This window comes from Zalophus californianus, chromosome 6, assembly GCF_009762305.2.
Source record: "Zalophus californianus isolate mZalCal1 chromosome 6, mZalCal1.pri.v2, whole genome shotgun sequence".
Classification (NCBI taxonomy): Eukaryota; Metazoa; Chordata; class Mammalia; order Carnivora; family Otariidae; genus Zalophus; species Zalophus californianus.
The window spans coordinates 122,015,318-122,040,087 of NC_045600.1; the positions used below are offsets into that span (position 1 = coordinate 122,015,318).

At 33.9% G+C, this 24,770-nt stretch overlaps 1 protein-coding gene across 5 annotated transcripts in view; it reads left to right on the top strand.

Annotated features, from left to right (window-relative positions):
* The window catches only part of UBE3A (ubiquitin protein ligase E3A), a 97,656-nt gene that overhangs the window by 47,410 nt on the left and 25,476 nt on the right, over positions 1-24,770 (top strand). For all 5 annotated transcript variants that reach the window (XM_027569569.2, XM_027569568.2, XM_027569570.2 and 2 more), the window contains 2 exons: positions 10,926-11,233; positions 17,867-19,113. In XM_027569569.2, the coding sequence (XP_027425370.1) occupies positions 10,926-11,233; positions 17,867-19,113 (1,555 nt within the window). The remainder of the gene's footprint in view (positions 1-10,925; positions 11,234-17,866; positions 19,114-24,770) is intronic.

Sequence of the window (24,770 nt, forward strand, 5' to 3'; positions counted from 1 at the left end):
TGTTGATTTTTGTCAGATGCTTTTTGTCAGTTGAGGTGATGTTGTTTTTGTCCTTCATTTTGGTAATTGAGTGTGTTGATTGATTTTTGTATGGTGAGGCATTCTTACATTCCAGGAATAAATCCCACTTGGTGATGATATACTCCTTGGATGTATTGTTGACTTCTATTTGACTAGTATTTTATTGAGGATTTTTGCATCAATAATCAGGGGTATTGGCCTGTATTTTTCTCCTCTTTGTCTCATTTTAGTATCAGGGTAATGCTGGCCTCATGGAATAAGTTTGGAAGTGTTTTCTTCAGTTTTTTGGAGGAATTGGAGAGGGATTCTTATTAATTATTAATTCTTTTTTAAACCATTGATAGAATTCTCCATTAAAACTCTCTGGTTCTGTGTTTTTCCTTGTTGGGAGGCTTTGGATTACTGATTCAGTCTTTTTAATAGTTAAAGGTTGCTTCAGATTTTTTATTTCCTCATGATTCTGTTCTGTTAGATTATATGTTTCTAGGAATATATTCATTTCTTCTAGGTTATCCAGTTTGTTGGCATATATCGTTGACAGCAGTCTCTTATGATCCTTTTTATTCTTGTGGCATCTGTAGATATTCCCCATTATTGAAAGTGGGTATGGAAATGTCCTATTATTGTGTTACTATTTCTTTCTTTCTTTAGTTCTTTGTCATTGTTTGTTTAACATATCTGGGTGCTCTTCTGTTAAGTGCACATATATTTATAATTGTAATATATTTCTGGTGAATTAAACCTTTTATTATTATATGATGTGTTGTTTCTTACTACAATTTTTGACTTGAAAGTTTTTTTTTTCTGATCGTGTGTGCATGTATGTATCTCATACATGTATTTGCTATATATGTATGAAACCATTCCTTCTCTTTTTGGTTATTATTTGCATAGGATCTCTTTTTCAGTCCTTTCATTTTCAGTCTATATATCCTTATATCTAATGTAGGGTAGCATATAGCTGTTTCTTTTCTTTTTTTAAATCCATTCAGATTCTATGTCTTTTGATTGGGGAGTTTAATCCACTTACATTTAAAGTAATTACTGATGGGGAAGACTAATTATTGCCATTTTTTTGTTTTTTGTATGTCTTGTAGTTGCTTTTTTTCTTCTTGCCTGTGAGGTCTTCCTTTGTGTTTCATTGATATTTTTTGTGGTGACATGCTTTGATTCCTGTCTCACTTTCTTTTGTGTATCTTCTATAAGCATTTTGTTCCTGTTTACCATGAGGATTACATAAGACATCTTACAGTTGTAATCTATTTAAAACTGATAGCAATTTCAGTTAAATACAAAAACTCTACTTTACATCTCTCTCCCCTTTTGTTATTGATTACACAAGTTACATCTTTTTATATTTTGTATCATTCAACATATATTTACAGTTCTAAAAAATGTTTTCATCTTTCAGATTTATTTGAATTGATGTACTCACCACAATTACAGTGTTACAGGATTCTGTATTTGTCTATATATTTACCTTTACCAAACATCTTCATATTTTTGCAAGATTTTGTATTGTTTACAGTCTTTTTTTTTTTTTTTTAAGTTGAAGGACTTGCTTTTGCATTTTTTTGTAAGGCAGGTCTAGTAGTGATGAACTGTCAGCTTTTTGTTTATACTTGGAGGTCTTTATTTTTTCTTCATTTTTGAAGGTCAGTTTTGCCAGATACAGTATTTTTGGTTGGTAGTTATTTTTTTCAGCACCCTGCATATATTGTCCTGCTTCTTTCTGGTCTTTCTACAAGGTTTCTGCTGAGAAATCTGCTGATAGTCTAATGAGAACTGCCTTGTACCTGACTAGTTATTTTTCTTCTGCTGCTTTCAAGATCCCCTCTGTCTTTGACTTTTGCTAGAAATTATAGTGTGTTTTAGCATCTACCTTTTTGGGTTCATTATAGTTGGAGTCCTTCGAACCTCCATTTCCTTCCTCACGTTTGGTAAGTGTTTGACCATTACTTTTTCAAATAAGCTGTCTGCCACATTCTCTCTTCTCCTAGGATTCCCCAAATGCATATATTGATCAGCTTGGTGGTATCCTGTAAGTGTCTTAGGCTTTCTTCTCTTTTCTTCATTTTTTTAAATTTCCTCTGACTCAGTAATTTCAAGTGGCCTGCCTTTGAGTTCATTTTCTTCTGCTTGACTAAGTCTGCTGTTGATCCTCTCTCATGAATTTTCAATTCAGTTATTTTATTCTTTACCTCTAGAATTTTTGTTTGGTTCTTTTTTATGTTTTCTTTTTGTTGATAGTCTTATTTTGTTCATGCATGGTGATTTCATCTAGTTGTCTCCTGAGTTCTCTTGTAGCAAATTGGGTTTCCTTAAGGCAATTATATTGCATTTTTGTCAGGTAATTCATAGATCTCTGCCTTTTTTTTTTTTTTTCCTTGAGAGAGCGAGCGAGCACGAGTGGGGTGAGGGACAGAGGGAGAAGCAGACTTCCATTGAGCAGAAAGCCCAACAGGAGCTGATCCCAGTACCCTGACCTGAGCTGAAGGCATATGCTTAACCAGTTGAGCCACCCAGGTGCCCCATATCTCTGCTTATTTAAGGTCATTTCTAGAGCTTTATTTTGTTCCTTTGATTGGAATTGAACTGTGATTCCCTCTTTTTTTGTGGGCTTTTTTTTTTTTTAATATATGCCTTTTAATTTTGTTGTTGTGTGGATTTTGCTTTTGAAAAAACAGCCACCTCTTCCAGTCTCTATGAACTGGCTTCAGAGAGGGGCAGATCTTCATTAGAGATCTTGGTATCTCTAAAACCTCTTATTAGAGTGTATCTTCTTTGGACTTAGGCTTGTAGTTTCGTAATTGAAGGGGTTTGTTGATTTATTTTTCAAGAGCTTATAGTCTTTTACCCTCCTAATATCTTTCTGCAATACCTCAGGTTCTCTGGTGCTGCAACAAGCCAGTGAACTCTCTTTTGTTTTCTGTAGCCTCTAGGCATTCAGTGTATGCTGGTTCCATCAGTGCTCCAAGTCAGGCCAGACAGAAACTAGTCCCTTCAGCAGCTCTTCACCCCCCAAAAATGGGAATGTTGGACATAATTCCAGTGGGTGAAGCTGTAGGTTGGGCTTTTCATCATGATTATGAACTGTAACTCCAAGGTTTAACTCAGCTCCGTAAACCCCTAAAAAAGAGTTTAAGGCTGAGCCAAATATTTATAATGCAAAATAGTTAACCAGACCTTTATCACAGAATTCATAACATATTGCTTGGTCATTGGTAGATCCTCAAGTATATAATTAACCAAGGAATTAATTTTCTGTTTTGATTATATTTGAATCAAAAAAAGTCAAAGACTGTATTTCATGATTATCACAGGGAATTGATAAATGTAGTACACTAATGCCAACAAGTATTTTGTGTTTCTCTCCTTTTAGGATCTTATTGGAGGGAAGTAGATGGATATAGTTTGGTTTTCATTGTAACTTCACCGTAAAATGTGACACTTTTTAAAAAACAAAAACAGGTTAAAGTTGAATAATTTTATATAAATATTCGGTTCTACAATTTTATTTCATATTTAATGTATAACAGGCACTCTGGGTATTGAGATTATACCTCAAAGTAATGCTTAGGTATTATTATGTTAAATGTTTTTATTATAGTAAAAATACTGATTTATAATTATAATTTTTTCCCTGAAAATTATATCTTATTCTATAGTTAATGGCTTATTGGTTGGATATGGTAGTAATGACTTACAATCATAGATTCAGTCTTGAAATAATCTAATATTTCGTGCAATTCCATTGTAACAGACCCAGCTTTAAACCTACCATAACTGTGTCACAGATGTCTTAATGCCACCCATTTCTAAGAGGTGTAATATATCTAGGATATCATTGTTCACTTCCAAAATTTTTGTGTTAAATGCAACTTTGAGGGAGGGGATGGAGTGTTTACAGAAGCAACATCCCAGAAGGAACAAAGAGATGTACTTACTTTGAGAAACCACTGAGTAAGTGGTTATTAGCTTTGTAGACATTATATAAGCCTTTTATCTCTGGCTTCTTAACTCCTCATATCTTTATTTAACTTCATATTAAATTAAAGTCACTCTCCTGACATTGACTTTTTTTGATCTTTGCCTTTTTATCTCCTTTAATTATTCTGTACTTCATCTACCATTAGTTTTTATGTTGTATGTCAGAGTTACTATTCCTTTTATGTTCTATCATTGTTGTTAATTCTAATTTGTCTTGTTTGCTCATTGTTCACTAACACATCTTCACTTTCAGACAGCAATTTTTGTGGCTTCATCTTCTTCGTTCCTGTATTCATTACTTATTTTCCAACTACCTACTAAGTTTAAGATCTTTTTTCAACTTTCATCTTCTGCATTGTTGGCAGCCATTTCAGTGGTTCTAACCCCAGTGGCTTGCCATTGGCATAGGAGTATTAAACATACTTTCCTAGTATTTGTCTCTATGATAGGTAAATTAAGTCGCTATGCATAGTTACGGTCAGCTTATAACTTTTATTTTTATCATTGTAGGCTACTTTTGTTTTTGTTTTGTTGAATACTGGATTGATTCAAAAACTAGATTTAAAGTCAGAAAACACAGTAATAGTGCCATTGATGACATGTTGGTTTTCCTTTTTCAACTACTGATGGCTGAAACCATTTCTTCTGCCAGGTGACCGCTCTAAAAAGTTATAGTACGGTGACAGTATTTTCTCCCAGTGTTTTATTTTGAAAACTTAAACATGTAGCAAAGTTGAAGGATTTTTGCAATTGACTCAATATGCCTATCATCTAGATTTTACTAATAATATTTACCTTATTTTATCACATACCCTTTTGTCCATCATTCCATCTTTTCTTTTTTTTTTTCCATGCATTTCAAATTGTTGACCACAGTGCCCTACCCCCTCAGGTGAAACTATTTTTTTAAGATTTCTGTCAGCTTTTCTAGAGTAAGTTTGGCCTCCCACATATAATTTATTTGTAGAACTGTCTCACAAAATGAGCCTTAGAAATAAAATAAGTAAATAGAAAGTATTGTCTGTTTTAAATGCATATTTTCAGTTGTCTACTTCAACTTTGAGAGCTTTCTCACTAGAAGATCTCACTTGCCCTCCATCATTGACTCAAGAAAAGTCGTGAAACGTGAGGAAATGATAGAAAGTAAGCCATATTTTTAACTTTTTGAGGAACCTCCATATTGTTTTCCACAGTGGCTGCGCCAGTTTGCATTCCCACCAATGGTGCAAGAGGGTTCGCCTTTCTCCATATCCTCTCCAACAGCTGTTCTTTGTGTTGTTGATTTTAGCCATTCTGACACGTGTGAGGTGATACCTTATTGTAGTTTTGATTTGTACTGCCCTGATGATGAGTGATGTTGAGCATCTTTTCATGTGTCTGTTGGCCATCTGGATGTCTTCTTTGGAAAAATATCTATTCATGTCTTCTACCCATTTTCAAATTGTATTATTGTTTTTTTTGGTGTTTTATAAGTTCTTTATATATTTTGCATACTAACCCTTTATCAGATGTCATTTGCAAATATCTTCTACCATTCTGTGGGTTGCCTTTTAGTTTTGTTGATGTTTCTTTGCTGTGCAGAAGTTTTTTCTATCTTGATGAAGTCCCAGTAGTTCATTTTTGCTTTTGTTTCCATTTCCTCAGGAGACATATCTAGAAGGAAGTTGCTGTGGCTGATATCAAAGAGGTTACTGTGTGTGTTTTCCTCTAGGATTTTTGTTGTTTCAGTTGCATTGCTAGGTATTTACCCAAAGAATACAAAAATGCTAATTCAGAGGGATACGTGCACCTCAGTGTTTATAGCAGCATTATCTACAATAGCCAGATTATGAAAACAGCCCAAATGTCCATCAACTGATGAATGGATACGGAAGATGTGGTATATATATACAATGGAATATTACTTAGCCATAAAAACAGAATAAGGTTTTGCCGTTTGCAACACCATGAATGGAGCTAGAGAGTATTATGCTAAGTGAAATAAGTCAGAGAAATACAAATACCATATAATTTCACTCATGAGGAATATAAGAAAAAACCAACGAACATGAGGGGGGAAAGGCAAAAAACCAAGAAACAGACTCTTAACTGTAGAGAACAAACTGATGGTTACCAGAGAGGAGGTGGGTGGGGGGATGGGTTAAATAGGTGATGGGCATTAAGGAATGTACTTGTGATAAGCACTGAGTGTTGTGTGGAAGTGTTGAATCACTACATTGTACACCTGAAGCTAATATACACTTTATTTAACTAACTGGAATTTAAATAACTTTTTAACTTTCTTTTTAAAAAAAAGTAAGCCATAGCTCCACTGCTTGTAGTTTTGATTGTGAGTGGCAGAAAAGGTGTCCCTAAAGGGATCTGCTTAGGGAAGGAGTCTCTCTTCATTTCTTTCCTTTTTTCTATATCATTTTGTTCTTTTCTCTCTTATTCTCCTTTTTCTTTTTCTCTCCTTTAATCATAGTTGGGGAAAAGTACACATTTTGCTGCATTGATTTGCTGAGGAGAAAGAGTGAGGAGGCCATGTGCTTAGATGGAAATGTCATGGAGAGCAAAGAACACAGACTCTAAATTAAGAGTTGGGAAATTTTTTCTGTAAAGGGCCAGGTGGTATTTATTTTAGGATTTGCAAGCCGTACAGTCTCTTAAAACCTCTCAACTCTGCTGTTGTAGTGCAAAAACAGCCATAGACAATAATTAAATTAATGACCTTGGTTATGTTGTAATAAGACTTTCAGTCCCTGAAATTTGATTTTCATATAATTTCTACATGTCACAAAGTATTTTTTTTCTGACTTTGTCAACCATTTAAAATTGTGAAAACCATTTTTATCTTGGGGGCTACAAAAACCAGGTGGCAGGCTAGATTTGGCCCACAAGCTAAGATTTGGTGATTCCCATTATATAGGGATTAACCTTGCACAACTTATTTATAAAAATGTCATTATTCGTGTACACATTCCCAACATAGAGGCCTTTTATATACTCTAAATTAGATGGGGATACAGAATTGTAGCAATAATTCAGGGTATCATTGGTGTGAGTAAAGAAGAAAAATGTTTAATATGGTTGGTTCCACTGATAACATGGAGGTTCTGGCATGGCCTCCTTTCAGTCCTGTCTCATCTCTGTAGCTGCTATTTCTAGGTCTTGGGCAGAGAAGCAGACTGAATAGAGAGGGGCCTACTTTCCTCTGTCTGGTATTAAATCTCCCCTTAGTGGTATGAAAAACCCCAGTTTTGAGTCAAGCCTGGGCTCAAATCTCTTATTAGATGTGTGACTTGTTACGTAACTGCTCTGAACATCAGCAGAATGATGGTTTCTATAGCTAATTCATAGACTTATGAGGATCTTAGTAATAATCGTAACAGTAATAGCAGCTAACACATGGTGTTTACTAGATGCCAGGCAGTGTTCTAACTACTTTATGTATAACTCATTTAATTCTTTCACAGCCATGATAGTCGTTATGTATACCATCACTTTAATGATGAATCTGAGACACAGAAATGTTAAGTAACTCATTCAAGGTCACATAGTTAAGTGGCAGAGCCAACATGTGAACTTGGAAGTCTGGCTTCAAAGTGCAAGCTCTTAGTAGGGTTTACAGTCTTCTAAAGTGGGAATATCTATAGCACATAGGTTCTCAGGAAATTACAGATACATTAACTTTACAGAATATTGTGGTATCTTCCTCAAAAAGCTTGGTGTACTTGTGAGATTGCAGATATGCATAAATATGAGATTCAAATTTTGATTTTTCAGTTTTTGCTTTTTTTTCAGTTACATATTATTTATGGGCTTTTTTTTTCCTTTAGGAGTTTTTAGTACTGTTATTGTTAAGAATTATTTTGAAATGAATCACTTTCTGTGAGACAATATGGTGGAAATGACTTAGACCCCAGAGCCAAAAGACCCCTGACTCCTGTTCTTGTCCTGATTCTGCATTTTCCTTCCTGTGATCTTGAGTACATGATTTTACTCTTTCAGTTTTGTCTCTTTTAGCTGTGAACTGAAGATAATCCTCATGGGGATTCAAATGAGATAACCTATGCCAGAGTGCCTAGCAATATGTCTAGTATGTTACCAGACACTCAAACACTAGTACTGTGTTTGCCTATCTATTACATAGAATAACCTAAACTTTAGAACTGAAAGATGGGAAAACTGAGGCTCAGAGAATTACTTGTTTAGGATCATACAGGTTATTAGAGGCAGAAGGAGCTGTCACCTAATGCAGGCCTGCTAATTTCTCAGTCCTGTCTTATTTTTACTGTTTACACTCCTTTATGCATTACATACAGAAGCATTATGTAATATGGGTTTTGGGGGGATTTTTCTTAGGACAAAACCTGACATTCTTACGAAGAAAATAACTAGTGTTTGGTATTTTGAATTTTGATAATTTATCATTAAAAAGTCATATGGACAATTTAGTAAGCTTTGAGGTTATTCAAATCATGTATTTGTATATATGCCAAACTAGTGTTTGGTATTTTGAATTTTGATAATCATTAAAAAGTCATATGGACAATTTGGTAAGCCTTGAGGCTATTCAAATCAAAATGTTAATACATTTTCTCCATATTTATTTTTAATATACAAGTACCATGTTTATTATAGAAAAAGAAGCAGAAACATTGAGGAATTTTTAAAAAACCCATTCAGTCACATCGGTTAGAGAAAATGTTAACACTTTGAAGTAAACGTGGCCTCATCTTACATATACAACTTTGTAACTGATTTTTTATCAGTTAGTGATAAATGAGGAAGACTATTCCCTGCCAAATTCAGATGTTGGTAATTTTTATTTAGTCCATTCTGTGAATGGTTATCAGTTCATTTAAGTAATCCCCTGTTGTTGGCATGACATTTTTTCCAGATTTCATAGAAACAGTGTATTTTTGCAAAATTGTCCAATTATTTTCACTTGATCTCTGATTTATATGATTCATTCTCTATTAATTTTTAAGACTTTGATATATGTTCATAATTTTTCTACAGAGTAGATATACAGTCCATTGACATTTTCTTTCTGGAAAGCCACTGTATTTCGGAATAGGATGGTTTTATTAATCTCCCATTCTTTAGTAAAGGATAGTAACATATGGTGTAAATCTTCCAGATTCTTCTCTTTCTTTACATGTTGTCACTTTAATATTTTGCATAGTGATATATCTGGAATAATAATCTTTAATTTTCAAAAGTTGGATTGTTTATAGTTACATGTAATAAAATAGCTATTAAGTGATGCCCATGCAATTTTTCAGTGTGTTTTGTAGGGTTGTTTTTTTTCTCTCTGCATGCATGGATTTGCATGGAACATTTGAAAAATAGAAGCATCAGAATGAATTGAATGTTTCTGAATTATAGTTGACCCTTGAACAACATAGGTTTGAATTGTGTGGGTTTTTTTAAATAGATATATAAACTACGTATTGATAAATCCAGTACGGTACTGTAAATATATTTTCTTTCTTAAGATATATTTTCTTTTCTCTAGCTCACTTTAATGTAAGAATATAGTATATAATACATATAACATATGAAAGTGTTAATCACCTTTTTATGTTATTGGGAAGGCTCTGGTCAATGGTAGGCTATTTGTAGTTAAGGGGAATCTAAAGTAATATGCAGATTTTCAACTATACAAGGGGGTGGCACCCTAATGCCACCATTGTTCAAGGGTTAATTGTGCTAGTCTATGTCACTTACCTTGATAGATTAGAGACAAAGTTCTACTTTTGAGACAAAATTGGACTTAATTAGTATGTCCCTTATCTACTACTCATTTGCCTTCTTGTTCAGTTTCTCGTGATTAACAAGATATATCTCACAAATAACAAGATGTGAATTCTATTGGCACCTGCCATTTAGTCTTACATGTTAGTAAGATAATTGTAGGAACATTTTGAGAATCAACTTTGTAGTTTTTATTCCTGTGCATGTGAATTTGAGACCAAAAGGAATAGCTATGAATTAATGTTTCTTTGGATCCCAGTAGACTACTTTCTTTAAGTTATGGTAATCTCAAATCATCAGACAGTAGAAGCATAGATTTTAGAGTTGAATAAACCATAGAGATAGATATTGTAGCCCAGCTTCTTGCTTGATGAAATAATCTCTTCTTCAGTATCTTTAGAAGCTATGCTGGAACAGCCAATTAAGAACGTGAATCTACATATTTTAGGTTCACAACATAGTGAAACATAAGATTTTACCCTAAGGGAACTTAAAATATTCTGTGTTCCTATGACATGGGATGAATGAGCAAGTTTAGTGACATGTTTTGGGTTCAAGATTATATGCTCAGAATCATTTTCTTGCAGTATAACACACTTTGGAGATTACATTTATAAGTTTATTTTTAAATCTCCCGTATGGTAGGTAATTGGAGAAAAAACTTTCTTTCCAGATAGAAGTTCTGTGTTAACTATAAATCAAGTATTTACAAACTATTAAAATAGTAATTATATAAAGGGAAGTTGGATTGATACCTTAACTTGACTCTCATTTTCTTAATGTTAGTTTTTTTAAATGATAAAATACTAAACTCTTGGCCATAAACCTTGTGATTTTCATCTGTTGTACTAAATAATTTAAGCACATATACCATCAAACAAGTTTTTTTCTCCCTTTTTTTAAACCAAAGAAAAGCATATTTTATTTCAGCAGTGATTTTGATAAGCATTGCTGTTCTTTATCATAGTATCTTAGGCAGTATTTTATCAAACATTTCACTAGTTAAAAGTTTATATAAACAGTGGATCTTCATTTTCTACACTCATCTTAATATGCAGATTTGTTACTTTAGTGCTTGACTGACTTGCCTTGCCTTAAGATCTGTTGAGCTTTTTACATGAGAGCTATACTAATCTTAATCACTGTGCTTATTGTTTGAATGTTTGCTACAGGAAGCGAGCAGCTGCAAAGCATCTAATAGAACGCTACTACCACCAGTTAACTGAGGGCTGTGGAAATGAGGCCTGCACGAATGAGTTTTGTGCTTCCTGTCCAACTTTTCTTCGTATGGATAACAATGCAGCAGCTATTAAAGCCCTCGAGCTCTATAAGATTAATGCAAAACTCTGTGATCCTCATCCCTCCAAGAAAGGAGCAAGCTCAGCTTACCTTGAAAACTCGAAAGGTGCCCCTAACAACTCCTGCTCTGACATAAAAATGAACAAGAAGGAAGGACAAGGAGCAAGAGATGATTTTAGAGGTAAGATGTTCTATTTTTAATTGAGAATTTTTGACTGAAAACCAGATTGGAGATTTAAATAAAATGCGTGAGGTTTTTGTTTATTTTGTCTAATTGTGTGACATTAGTATATGGTAGTATAGTGGTATTTATTTACCACTCTATTTATTTGTTTATTGTGGTAAAGGACAGCACTAATAATTGAAGTTATGATTTAACAACATTTTAGTGTTCTAATAGTCCCTAGTGAGAAGCAGATTATATTCCAAAAGTTCCTTTGTTAATGGATTGATTGGAAGTTTTGAACGTTTTCCACTAGGAAAAACGTATTAAGTGGTAATCTAAACTAGACCACAAAATCTAATTAAATTATCAAATAGCTGGACTGAATATGTGGAATGAATTGTGGAACCCTAGCACTATGAGGTGAAAGAAGCAGAAAGAAGTGTTGGCAGTCTTTTCCATTTCTGAGGGCAAAGCAAAATTTTGTAGCCGTTACTTGAGAAATAATTCAGTTTTTCTTTCTGATATTCTTCCCATATTCTGCTCAGTTTCTTCTAGGCATTTGGCACACTCATGCTGCCAAGAACATCATCACCTACCAATGGCAGTCTTCACCTAAGCCCTTGTTTTCTAAATGATCCTGTATTCCAAATTGTTTAAAATATATATATATTATATATATATATATATTTTAATCTTCAAATCCAAGCTTTCTTTTCCTCAGTGAAGATAATCAGTGTTAGTAACAAGGTAATTGAATTTCTGAATAACTGACAGGGCTCAGCCCTACCAGAGGAATTGTATTTTAAAAGAGGAAGCTTTTTGTTTAAGACATGTATAAGTTAGAGAACACCTCTGAAGTTTTCAGTAGCATGATTTAAATGCAGATTTAATTTAATTGGTGACATGGAATTGTGTTACATCTTTTACTCTAACCTCACAGTAAAGGTGTTTTCATAAACTTGATAACTTTACACAGCTTCAAAATGTGTGGTTCTTTTACATGATTAGCTCACATACTGTGGATAAGTAGGTGAATGTTGTCAGTATCTGTAATGGGAAGTTGCATTGACTCCCTTAAACACGTTTCTCCAGCAAGTGTGCACCACAGAGTAATAGTTACTAAATGTAGAATGTGCTGGTGCAGTTGAATGCAGCCAGCTATAGGGGATTATAGTAGAGGGTAGGTGGACACATCTTTTTGTCTATGTGCTTCATCATAGGTGCTTATTGAGTGGTTATTCCCAGTCTTTGTTTCTTATTTTTGGTCAAGTCTGTGTAATTTAGCAGTTCCTTATACTTTCTTCAATGTGCTACTCTGTTCTACTCCCTTTTTTCTGTAATTTTCTATTTACTGTAGTATTTTTTCTACTAGGAATTACAAATGCCTTAACTACACTAGTACTTTTATTTTATTGTTAATTATATTTTTTGGTTCTCATTACAAAAGTGTATATGTGTTGATTAGTCTGCTGCAAACTGTTTTTTGCGTAAAAATTTTGTTAAGTGTAAAATTTTGTAGACTATATTTTCAGGAACATACATACATTACAGAATATACAGATATACCATAGAGGACTGTTCCTTCATTTAACATTTTCTCAGTAGAACATCTCTTTTTATTGATAAACATTGTGAATGTTTGTGTCTCTAATTTTAATGTTCTTTAATTTATGTCTGAAAAACTCAGTTCAACATTTTAAACAAAACACTAGGGAAAATATTCGTGCATTTTACATGGAATTAGTAGAATGTCAGAATCACTTGAAGGCATTCTGAACAGACGTCAACAAAGGGTATCTGGGTCTAGAGTGTTGCTGTCCCTTAAGATACGTCATGTTACTCATGAAAAACAACTTTTTGTTATTAAGTTTATGACTTAATGATTTAGGAAGCAGAGTGTTTTGTGTCTTAACAAGATAGTTACTTATAATTATTTACTCTATTTTGGTTACATTCTAGGAAATAAGGGGTTTTTTATTGTCTTGTAAGAAGGTGTTATAATTTTTTCCAGTTAAAATAATGGGAAATAAGCTCCCAGTTAGCAGTTTCACACTTTTCAGGAAGAGATTACTGATGTTTAGCAGAAGATGTCTATACAGTTTCCCCCACTATCGGAAAGTAGAGCATTTCTATGAAACTTTCATGAGCCAAAATGGCATACATAGTGAAGAAGCAATTACCATTACTTTATATGGAAAACATTTTGAGGTTCCTTATCCAAAAAAGAAAAAAGCCTCTCTCAGGCTTTTCTGATACCTTAGGACACATCTTGCTAATGGATGTACAAAATGAATTGAGATAAACACAGACGCCCACAGACACAGTTCAAAACTATGGTGACTTGAGGCTGAGATGCTGAGTGTAATTGCTGGGGAAGGAGATTGTCAGTGCCTCTCTTACTCCTCAGAGTATATGTTGCCTCTGTAATGGCTTGCAGTAAAACAAACACTAAATGCTTTTTTGTTTCTTAACTTTCTTACTATAAGTGAGGTAGCCTAGTGGGAACTTTCGAAAAGCAAGGGATACCTACATATCGTAATAGAACAAATCTAAAGATTAACTCTTAAAGAGTTAAAGCCTATAAAAGAAACTATAGGTGTTGACAGTCTGGTAGCAGCGGCCAAAGATCAGATTCATGGTGTGGTAAAATTTGGTATTTTTGTGGTTGAACTTATTATAGCTGTTCATTTAATGATCATTTGCATGTTATCTTTTACTGTGAAACAAACATTAAAAGAGGTAGAAATCATATTAAGAAATTTTATATGTTGTACAGTACATGTATATAAGTCTGTTTGTCACAGTGAAGATTGAATTACCTATGTGTCTCTAAAAGTATCCTCTGCTTAATTTAAGTATTTGTTGACAGGCCTGCCACTTCCTTAATAGATTAAGACTTTTGTCAGTATTATAGTGTATTATATTTGACCAATATAATCTCCATAAAATTAATAGACAAAATATATCATTTGTTCTCTTTCCTGTAAAATAATGTATCTGAATAATTTATTCAAAATGCAAAGACTATTTGGGGTGCTCCATTTTTATTTCTTCCACAATTTGATGGTGTTTTTATTGGCCTATATAGTGCTGTCTTAAGGAAAATGGTCTTGAAATATTAGTAAGCATTGTTTTTTATTTTTTAATTTGAAGGACAGTTTTTATCATTTGTAGAGACATGTATAGCTTTTGCTTAGATAATTTGAAGACGGTATTAGCTTATTTTATATACTAATAAAAGCTAGGAGATTCTTTTGTTGTACTCAAAATATGAGTTAATCATGTTTGACCCCATTTATCAGGAAAATAAACCCTCAGAAGTTCATCAGTGGACTTCCACTTAGGTAATCGGCAGACCTGTGCCACATGTCATCCCTCAGGTGCAAATGAGGATTAGAATACGAGTGTTTACTTTTTAGTTTCTGTTGTGATGGCATGTCAGAGAAGAGGGGGTGAATAAATTTGGAGTTAGCCAGCCTACAGTGTCTGTCCAGATATATTAGAGAGTTGGAGGAAGACCAGAGTTTCATAAGATCACCTTTTAGATACTGAATGATTAATAATTAATTCTAGTTTGGAGTTAGAAGTAATCTCAGTAGAAAATTTAAGTTGGCATATTCATGTGAACTAAACTAGTATTAACTGAGGACACAAAACTCTTGGGGTACTATCCAGCATTGTTTGTAGACATTTTTTTTATCTGTTGAAAATTACATCCTTTAGTCAGTCATTAATGGTTTCATATCCTTTTAGTAATTGGTTAGTCTTACCTGTCTACCAACATTTGAATACTTTCAGCAATAGCAGACACGTGTGATAGTCCTTAGGGATCAAAAAAACCACACATGTACATATAAGTAACATGGAACTTTCAAGTTTTTGAATTATCTTTGCCCAGAGCATTCATTCTGCCTTTAGCTATTAGAACAGGTAATATCGTTGATTTGTAAAGTGAAATTCAATTATCTAATGTTTAAAGGATATTTTCACTTCTTTTATTAGTGAGGTTATTTGACTATAGGGTCAGAATATCTTTATTTCTGTATTTTTATTTGAAATACAATCATTTATGTTCTTGTTTGAATATTAAAACAGTTTATTCTCAGTTACCTGATATTCATGCAGGTTATAAGAGAAAAATAGTGTCGAGGTATATTTCTCAGCTTTGGTAAGGTGAAATTTTGTTTTTTAGCTTATCTCAGATTGTTAGTGAGAAAATGAAGGGTGGGTGGTTTTTGTTTTTCTTTTCTTGAGAATAGATCATGAGAGTTGAGTACAGGAGAACTAAGCTAATTTTAATTATAAAATTTTTTTTCTTCTTTTTTTAAATTGAAATTCATGCTAAGTACCAGGGAGTTTATTATTTGAGGTGTTGAATCTATGAGTTGTCAATTGTTAGGATTCTCCAAGCATTGAGATTTACTACTCCTTGAGTTGGAATGTTTTACATGGTTTTCCTCTTTAATCACTGTATTCAGTGCTATGAAAAAGTTAAATGTTATGAAAGCTCAGATTAAACTGCATGAAATAAATTAACATTTGAGTAGAAGGTGACAACTTGGAGTTTTAGGAAACAGCATGTTAAAATTCTTTTTGTGTGTGTGTGAGTAAGCAAAGCATAAGAGAGGGAACACACATGGAGTTTTTCTTTATTCTAATGTGTTTTATCCAGTGGCATTCCCTTTTGGGAGTGGAATGCTTACGCATTCCATAACCTCCAAATTTACTCTTCATTCCTGTCAAGGGGATATACGTATAGATTTAAATTTTGTTGGTGAAGAGAATTAGAGCCATATGTTTATCTGGTTTTTGTCTGAAAGGGAATAATGGCAAATATAAAAAGAGCAAATATAAAAGTGTTTAAAAAGGTGATAATGGAGGTCTAAGCTACTATTTAGAGACAGATGTGAGAGGGAAGTAAAATGCATGCCAGCAAACTGCTATACTCTTTCACCCCTGAAGTAGTAATTGGCTCCAGAGATTTTTACCTCAAAAATCCTTGAAATGTTCTTTCCTTTTTTGTTTCTTCTGTGGTTTCATTAGAATTTCAACTTGTTAACATTACTATAACTCTGAAAATGTGTAATAAATTGATATTTGGTTTGGCCTTTCATTGCTTCCTGTCATTTTTGCCTCTTACAGGGCTATTTCTTTATGGAGGAGAATGCATGTAATAGAAAAACATAATAAAACTCCCTTGGATTTAAATAATACAGACTGCAAAAATAATAGTAATAAGTTGCAAAAACAATCAGCTTATCTTACAAAATTTTTATTACCAGGAAAGTACCAAGAAGGATTAGGCATAATTTAGACAGTCTACTGGTATTTTAAAGACTTTGAAGGCAAGGTGGGGAAAGGTGAGAAGCTTCTTTCTGTATTAGTAAGGATCAACTATACTGCAATATTAAGTACATACCAGAAAGCACTAGCTTATTAAACAAGTAGGAATTTATTTCTAGCTCATCTAAAAGCCATGATATTCTGGGTTGGCTTCTAAGTTCTGCTTCACATAATCATTCAGAAATGGTGCTGTAGGGTGCCTGGGAAGCTCAGTCGTTAAGCGTCTGCCTTCAGCTCAGGTCATGGTCCCAGGGTCCTGGGATGGAGCCCCACATCAGGCTCCCTGCTCGGCAGGAAGCCTGCTTCTCTCTCTCTCCTACTCCCCCTGCTTGTGTTCCCTCTCTCACTGTGTCTCTCTCTGTCAAATAAATAAAATCTTAAAAAAAAAAAAAGAAAGAAATGGTGCTGTAGTGACATTGTTATCTTCAGCACATGGCTTCCAGAGCATCCTGGGAGCATCATCCCATTAGCAAGAAGGAAAAGCCTTGGCCTGAAAGTAGCACTTAACCTTAAAAACGGGAAAGCTGGGAGATGTGGTTCAAATCTGCCCAGAACTGGAGAGGAAAAAGATTTTGGTGACTACATAGTAATCTGTTTCACTTGTCTGCTATAAGTTGCCTTCTACTATATTTTGTATTACTCTCTCTCTATTTCCTGTTTATTCCAACCGGATTCCTGGCTACAGATGGCAGTGTTTGTCAACTTCAGATCTCATGAGAAATGGTATAGTAAAGTTTTCTCAGTCACCCACAGAATGATCACCCTGGAAAAAACTAAAAAGGAAGACTCAAAAGGAACCAGTTTGATTTTAAGATACATAAAAGTAAGACAAGGGCTTTTTCCCAGAGGATGCTGAAGGAGCCTTTCTTGCCTTCCTCAGTCTTTTGAGAAGAGTAGTGAAATAAGAAAGAAACATCTCAGAAGAATAGTAGTGTTTCTGCTCTAAAGTGAGGTTGTAAGAGGTGTATTGTGATGAATCAAATCAGCACATGATTGTCTTGGTTCATATTTATAAATTAAAGCTACATGTTAATTTCCACTGTGATTGTGAAGAGTTTGAACTCATTAAAAGCTACATATTATTGAAAGAATGTAAAAGAATGGGTGAGGTTGTTGCAATTAATAGTTCATTGACAAAAATAAGTATATATATTTTGTTGACTCTAAGTATTAGGTATGTTTTAAAAAGAGTTGTAAGTCATAAATGGTATTAAGTACAAAATGGCTGTTTTACTTTACACTAGAACTTAAGACAAACTAAACATACTTACAAATGATCTCCTTTTTTCTTCTCTAATTTTCTAGATGTGACTTACCTAACAGAAGAGACGGTATATGAAATTCTTGAATTATGTAGAGAGAGAGAGGATTATTCCCCTTTAATCCGTGTTATTGGAAGAGTTTTTTCTAGTGCTGAGGCATTGGTACAGAGCTTTCGGAAAGTCAAACAACACACCAAGGAAGAACTGAAATCTCTTCAAGGAAAGGATGAAGACAAAGATGAAGATGAAAAGGAAAAAGCTGCATGTTCTGCTGCTGCTATGGAAGAAGATTCAGAAGCATCTTCTTCAAGGATAAGTGATAGTTCACAAGGAGATAACAACTTACAAAAATTAGGCCCTGATGATGTGTCTGTGGATATTGAGGCCATTAGAAGGGTCTATACCAGATTACTCTCTAATGAAAAAATAGAAACTGCTTTTCTCAATGCACTTGTGTATTTGTCACCTAATGTGGAATGTGACTTGACGTATCACAATGTATACTCTCGAGATCCTAATTATCTGAATTTATTCATTATTGTAATGGAGAATAGAAATCTCCACAGTCCTGAATATCTGGAAATGGCTTTGCCATTATTTTGCAAAGCAATGAGTAAGCTACCCCTTGCAGCCCAAGGAAAATTGGTTAGACTGTGGTCTAAATACAGTGCAGACCAGATTCGTAGAATGATGGAAACATTTCAGCAACTTATTACTTACAAAGTCATAAGCAATGAATTTAACAGTCGGAATCTAGTGAATGACGATGATGCTATTGTTGCTGCTTCAAAGTGCTTGAAAATGGTTTACTATGCAAATGTAGTGGGTGGGGAAGTGGACACAAATCATAATGAAGAGGATGATGAAGAGCCCATCCCTGAGTCCAGTGAATTGACACTTCAGGAGCTTTTGGGAGAGGAAAGAAGAAATAAGAAAGGTCCTCGAGTGGACCCACTGGAAACTGAACTTGGTGTTAAAACTCTGGATTGCCGAAAACCACTTATCCCTTTTGAAGAGTTTATTAATGAACCACTGAATGATGTTCTAGAAATGGATAAAGATTATACTTTTTTCAAAGTAGAAACAGAGAACAAATTCTCTTTCATGACATGTCCCTTTATATTGAATGCTGTCACAAAGAATTTGGGATTATATTATGACAATAGAATTCGCATGTACAGTGAACGAAGAATCACTGTTCTCTACAGCTTAGTTCAAGGACAGCAGTTGAATCCGTATTTGAGACTCAAAGTCAGACGTGACCATATCATAGATGATGCACTTGTCCGGGTAAGTTGGGCTTATGCTTAAAAACTGGTACTAGAATAAATACCTAATATTGGGGAGATTGTAATACAGTTCAGTGAATTCATTTTATAAGTAACTGTTTGAAAAAAAATATGGCATTATATGGTATAGGAATATATGGATGTTTTTGTATTATAAGTTGTAAATATTATACTTTTGTTGTTCCTGTCCAAATTTATAAATGTGTTCCACAAAGTATTGGTTGTCTTGAATAATGATCACTCTCTCTTTGAAAAATAATAGATTTTCTAAATATTGACAACTAACCCCAAAAGTTTCAAGTGGATGTTGGGAAAAGACCGGAGCACAGGAGCAAGGGCATGTGGAGGTACCCAGTAATAAGTATGAATATCAAATCTTAACTGGGAGGAGTGGTACAATAAAATCATACCATAAAATAATAAGTGGTGTCCAAAAATTGCATGATATAAAATTTAGAGTTGCATTACCATGAAGGTGAAGTGATCTGGGTAGTTTGGTGAGTGCTGCTAGTCAGAGTTCCTGCTGGATCACTCAAAATGCCCCTGTAGAACATTGCCTGATTGTGATATTTTCTTACCACTTAAATATATTGAAGTTGGTTGCAACTACTAGGAAAACAGCAGCCATTCCAGGAATCTTGAAATTAATGGTGCTTTGTATCATCACCCCAATCCAGGGAGATTGAGCTGGGAGAATATTGGGAACACAAGGGGGGTACCCACCTTCTAACTTACTGTTTCTCCAGATTGGCTGCCTTTTGTTAATTCCTTGCCTCCACAGAAAATAAGAATTTTAGTGCCCCCATTTAAGAATGCAGGCCTGGCCAGAAAGACATAAACCAATTGCCAGTCATGTACCAAAATTTGCATTTGTCCTACGATGCTTTATCACAGGTTGTTTGTGTGTGTGTTTTTAAGGTTTTATTTTTAAGTAATCTCTACACCCAACGTAGGTTTTGAACTCAAAACACCAAGATGAAGAGTCCCATGCTGTACCAGCCAGGCACAGCCCCTTTATCACAGTGTTTTATTGTATTCATGATACTACATAAACCCATCATTACTAGTTCTTTTTTTTTTTTTAACAACTTCAAGTAAAATTTGATGTCAAGTAAAATTAAGATACAGTCAACCTTCCATACTAATAAAAGATAAGAACCCACGACACAACTAGGAAATAGTGATACTTACTTTAAAGTATATTTTAGTTTTAGGATAGATTTGTCTATTCATAAAACTGTAAACCAGTGGAAAAAGTTGTTTGACATCTCAGAAATTTAAAAGTTGCAAAAATTGTGTGCCTCTTCTGTTTGTTACTGGTTTTTAAAAACACCAAATATATTTCTAGTGTTGAGGAAAGAGTACATTATTTAAGCAACTCAAACAGTTTTTCAACAGAGGCAGAATGAGGCATTAATTATTTGGAGTAATTATCATTTCTTGGTTTCTGGTGCTCTTTTTATTTTACTCTCTTAGTTTTGAGCTACATAAATAATTAATAATAACTGTTTATCAGGCAGCCAGCAACTTACTTTACATAGGTTAGCAGAATGATAGGGTATCATATAAGGATGTGAGTGATGTTTTGTGAAAAGTACATTGAGGTCTATCTATGAATTTCGATTGTTAGAGCAGAACTGCAAATCCTAAGACCATACATTTTATGTTTGGCTTCTTGGGTTGGGATCCTTTCATCTGTTTCCAGTAAAAGCTATGCCTACCTTTAAAAAAGCAATGAAATTACTCTCTATAAGATTAATCCAGAGTTAGAAATAAGAAAAATTATCCACCTTCATTATCTGCCTTCAGCTAAGAAATCTACCCAACCTTATTTTCCTTCTCCTGCCTTATTTCCCACCTTGCTTAGTAAAGCAAGGCTAAGAAGCAACGAAAGTTTAAGTACTTGTTGTGTACTTATTTTATCATCTAGAATTTTGAGGAAACGGTCATTTCGGTTTATAAGGCCTTTTTTTAAAGCAGGTTTTAGAGTAAAACTGTGAACTTCTTAATTATACTGACAGTTTTTTTTAGTGGGTTCTGCTTAATTCTGTCAAACCTGAATATTATAATTTGACCAGTTTTAAATCAGGATTCACTAGATAATATCTGTACTTGAATATTACCAGTCCACAAAAGCAGTTTGCTTCAGAAATCTTGTGTGAGGCACTTTGTTAAGCAGTAGAGATGTAAAGGTGAATTATGACCACTGAAAAGCTTAGGGGTGCTAAATGTTCATACTAAACAAATTTTACTCTTTCCTTTTTTCTTTTTTTTTTTTAAATAACAATGTGAAAAGGTTAGAAAAATTAAAACATCAGAATAGCCCTGTGAGTCAGTCAAATTGATACTCTTTTTAAAAAAAAATATTCATAGTGGTGTGATTATGATAAAGTCATACTATTTTAGTAACAAAAAGTAGAAGGTTTACTTACAACAAGAAGTAGTTTAAGGTCATCCTCTCAGCCAAACTCTCAAAAGTACTGATGGATTTTTAACATCTTATTCCTCAAGGATCTACTTTGCTTTTTTAAAACCTTTTTATTCTATAACAGTTTGGCAAACAAAATAAACCTATTGACTGCTTTTTATGACCTGCTAATTTGAACTACAGAGTAGGGTTGGGAAGAGAAGAGGAAATGAGAATTGTGGTGAGCTCAATATTAATAATTAAATAATTAAAGTTATAGAATTGTAGACTTTAAGAGCTAAAAGGAGCCTTGGAGTTCATCTACTCATTAGTTTACAAATGAGGCCCAGAAAATAGTGACTACATATATGACACTCTTGAGTATGTTTTCTGTTAGGTCCTATTGTAAGGCTGACTGGCATGGTGGAGAAGGGAGGAGTAGTACCTTCCATTAATTACAGATTTTTTTTTTTTTTTTAAGAAAACTATGTTCCTCATTTTCATGTTCCATGTAATTCGAATCAGACTAGCAAATTATTTCCTAACTGGAATTTTTAGAGGAACTGGGTTTTGTTTGTTTTAAAGATTTATTTATGAGAGAGAGAGAGAGAGAGAAAAAGAGCATGAGTGGAAGGGGCAGAGGGGAAGGGAAAGAATCTCAAGTGGATTCCACACACAGCCCAATGCGGGGCTTGAGATCACGACTTGAGCCCAGACTAAGAGTTGGACCTTTAACCAGCTGTGCCACCCAGACGCCCCTAGAAGAACTGTATTTGATGCCAGCTGAAGAATTAGTGTTTACAATATTTTATTGAAACTTAGATATGTTGATTGTAGGACACACTTATTTTCTTACTACTTTTAGTAATAGGAAAAAATGCTGGCCAGTTATGTTGTGAAATGCTACCAGTTTTATGATATATCCTGATTTCAGAGATGTTAAAATGTGAAAACAGAAATGAATTGTAGAATCAGTGAAATATGGTAAACTATAAGTTGCCTTTTCACAATTAGGTGTCTCAGAATCATTTAAGAGCTACCCCACACTTGTAAATTATTGCAGTATTTCTCCCTAGGACTTATTTTCACTATTTGTTGTTGTTTCTTAGAAAATAGTACTGTGATACTCATGGGCTCACTTGAATTAAAACAATCAAACCATGATAAGGCTTTTACAGTGTTATACTAATAACATTTGTCTATTTGTGTATTCTTTTAAAAGTAGATAATTTGTCATTTTTCTTAGACATAGCATTTCCAAAGGAAAAGGGTATGAAAAATTTTTTTCATTTTTATTTTAGGAGATTATGTTAGGAGAGGACGAGTATTATTGAAGACAATATTGCCATCTGTGACATACCCCAAACTGCCTTCACATCTGAACGGGAAATATGTTTTTAAAAAAATTCCAAGGTTCTACCTTCTAGAGATTCAGTGTAGGAGTTCTGGTGTAGAGCCTAGGAATTATATTTGTGGTAGTGCCCCCAGATACTCTGATAAAGCCAGACTGCAAACCAGTTTCGGGAAGATGGCTATTGGTACAGTTTATATATCCACATTTATTGAGGCCATTTTTATATACAAGTCCCTGTTTAGGAAACTGGCAGTCTTTGAGAGGATGATGAAAACAGCAGGTTTAGAATAAGGATTGTTGGTGGTGGGCGACTTGGTTCAGATTAGTCAGGGAATCCTAGAATTCTAAATAGGGATCTAAAGACTGAAAGGAAAGCCTGAAATGGACAACTGTATAGGAGAGTCCAAAAATATGAGCTAGTATAGGATAAAGTCCAAAAATATGAACTGGAACAGATCAAGGTGATAGACAACAAATGAATACCCTACTACCAATGGTTCTGCTCAATCCCCTTTAAAAAATTAAAATCATTTTTTTCTGGGCTCTAACAGTGCTCTATATCCCAGTCCCCACCATTTTCTTTGGCAAACACCCTTAGTTATTATTGAAATAAAACTTGATTCTTTTATTTAACAATTGACCTACAGTGCTTTAAGAATAAGATTATCCTGTGCTGCCCTGAGTATGATTTAATTGTATCTTGTACATTCACTGTATTGTGCTTAATGCAATGACCATTATTGTTTTTTTAGTTTATTTAAAATGAAGAACTTCGTGCCTAATTTATGTCCTCAGAGGAGATTAAGAGAATGAGGTAGATCTACTTAGATTCTCATTATCATATAATTAAAACAATGAAATTGTCAAACTCCTTAGCTCTATATGTGAGAAAAAAGAAACTCAGAGATTCTGGCCTATAGAAATTAATGGCAGAATTGGAAGTAGAATTCAGGGTTCCTGGTCTCACAAGCAGATGTGATTATATGATATGGCTGTTACCCAAGCATCTAAACTTTATTTGTAAGATATAAAAAACTGCTTCATCTGTTTTTAGAGAAATGAAAAAAAGTAAATATATCTGGATAATCTAAAGATCTTATTCTAGCCAGCAGCTTAAAGGTATAAACGAAGTGTTTATAACCGTAGATTGTAGTAAGTTGACTGAAGTTGCTTAAGCCAGCCATTCTTAGAGAGCCTAGGTATTCTTAAGTATTAGCAAGGTCTATTTTATATGACTACTACTTCTACTTAAATATCTGTACCATTAATGAATTTTTTTTCAATTATGGATAAAGATGACTTTATCATGAGTAATAGTAGCCCAGAATACTGTAAGATTTTAAAGGATGGGTTTTCCTTTTGACTTTTGTAAATCTGGCAAGTATATTTTTATATTAAGATGTCATCCTACCTAGGTATTCTGGGAATGCTTTGATACTAGATCACTTTTTTAAAAAATGATCTCTCTAGGATTTCATCATCATGGCCAATTAAAAGTTCAGAAATTGAAAATCGTTTTGTCCAACAATTGATGAAATCAAGAGTCTTAGTAAGAAGAGGAAGTCATATAAGGAAGAGGTAGATGTCATTACATCCAGTCTATTTTTGTTTATTTTTCCCCAACAGTCTGTCTTTTGCAAGTCTCCATATTAAATTAATATACCCTCCTTTAAGAAAATCTGTATATAAAAATACAGGTCTATATACTAAATTATTTCAGTTCAAGGATGCATACAAATTCTCCTTTTCAGAATGAATGTTCACTGACATAGTCTTTTAAGTTTCCAAATATCCTGCTGCATTAAAGACAGCTTTGATTTTCAAAATTCTGTTTTAAATGGTATATATGTATTACAGAAAGTGATAACACCTTTACCGTTCAATTCTTAAATCATTC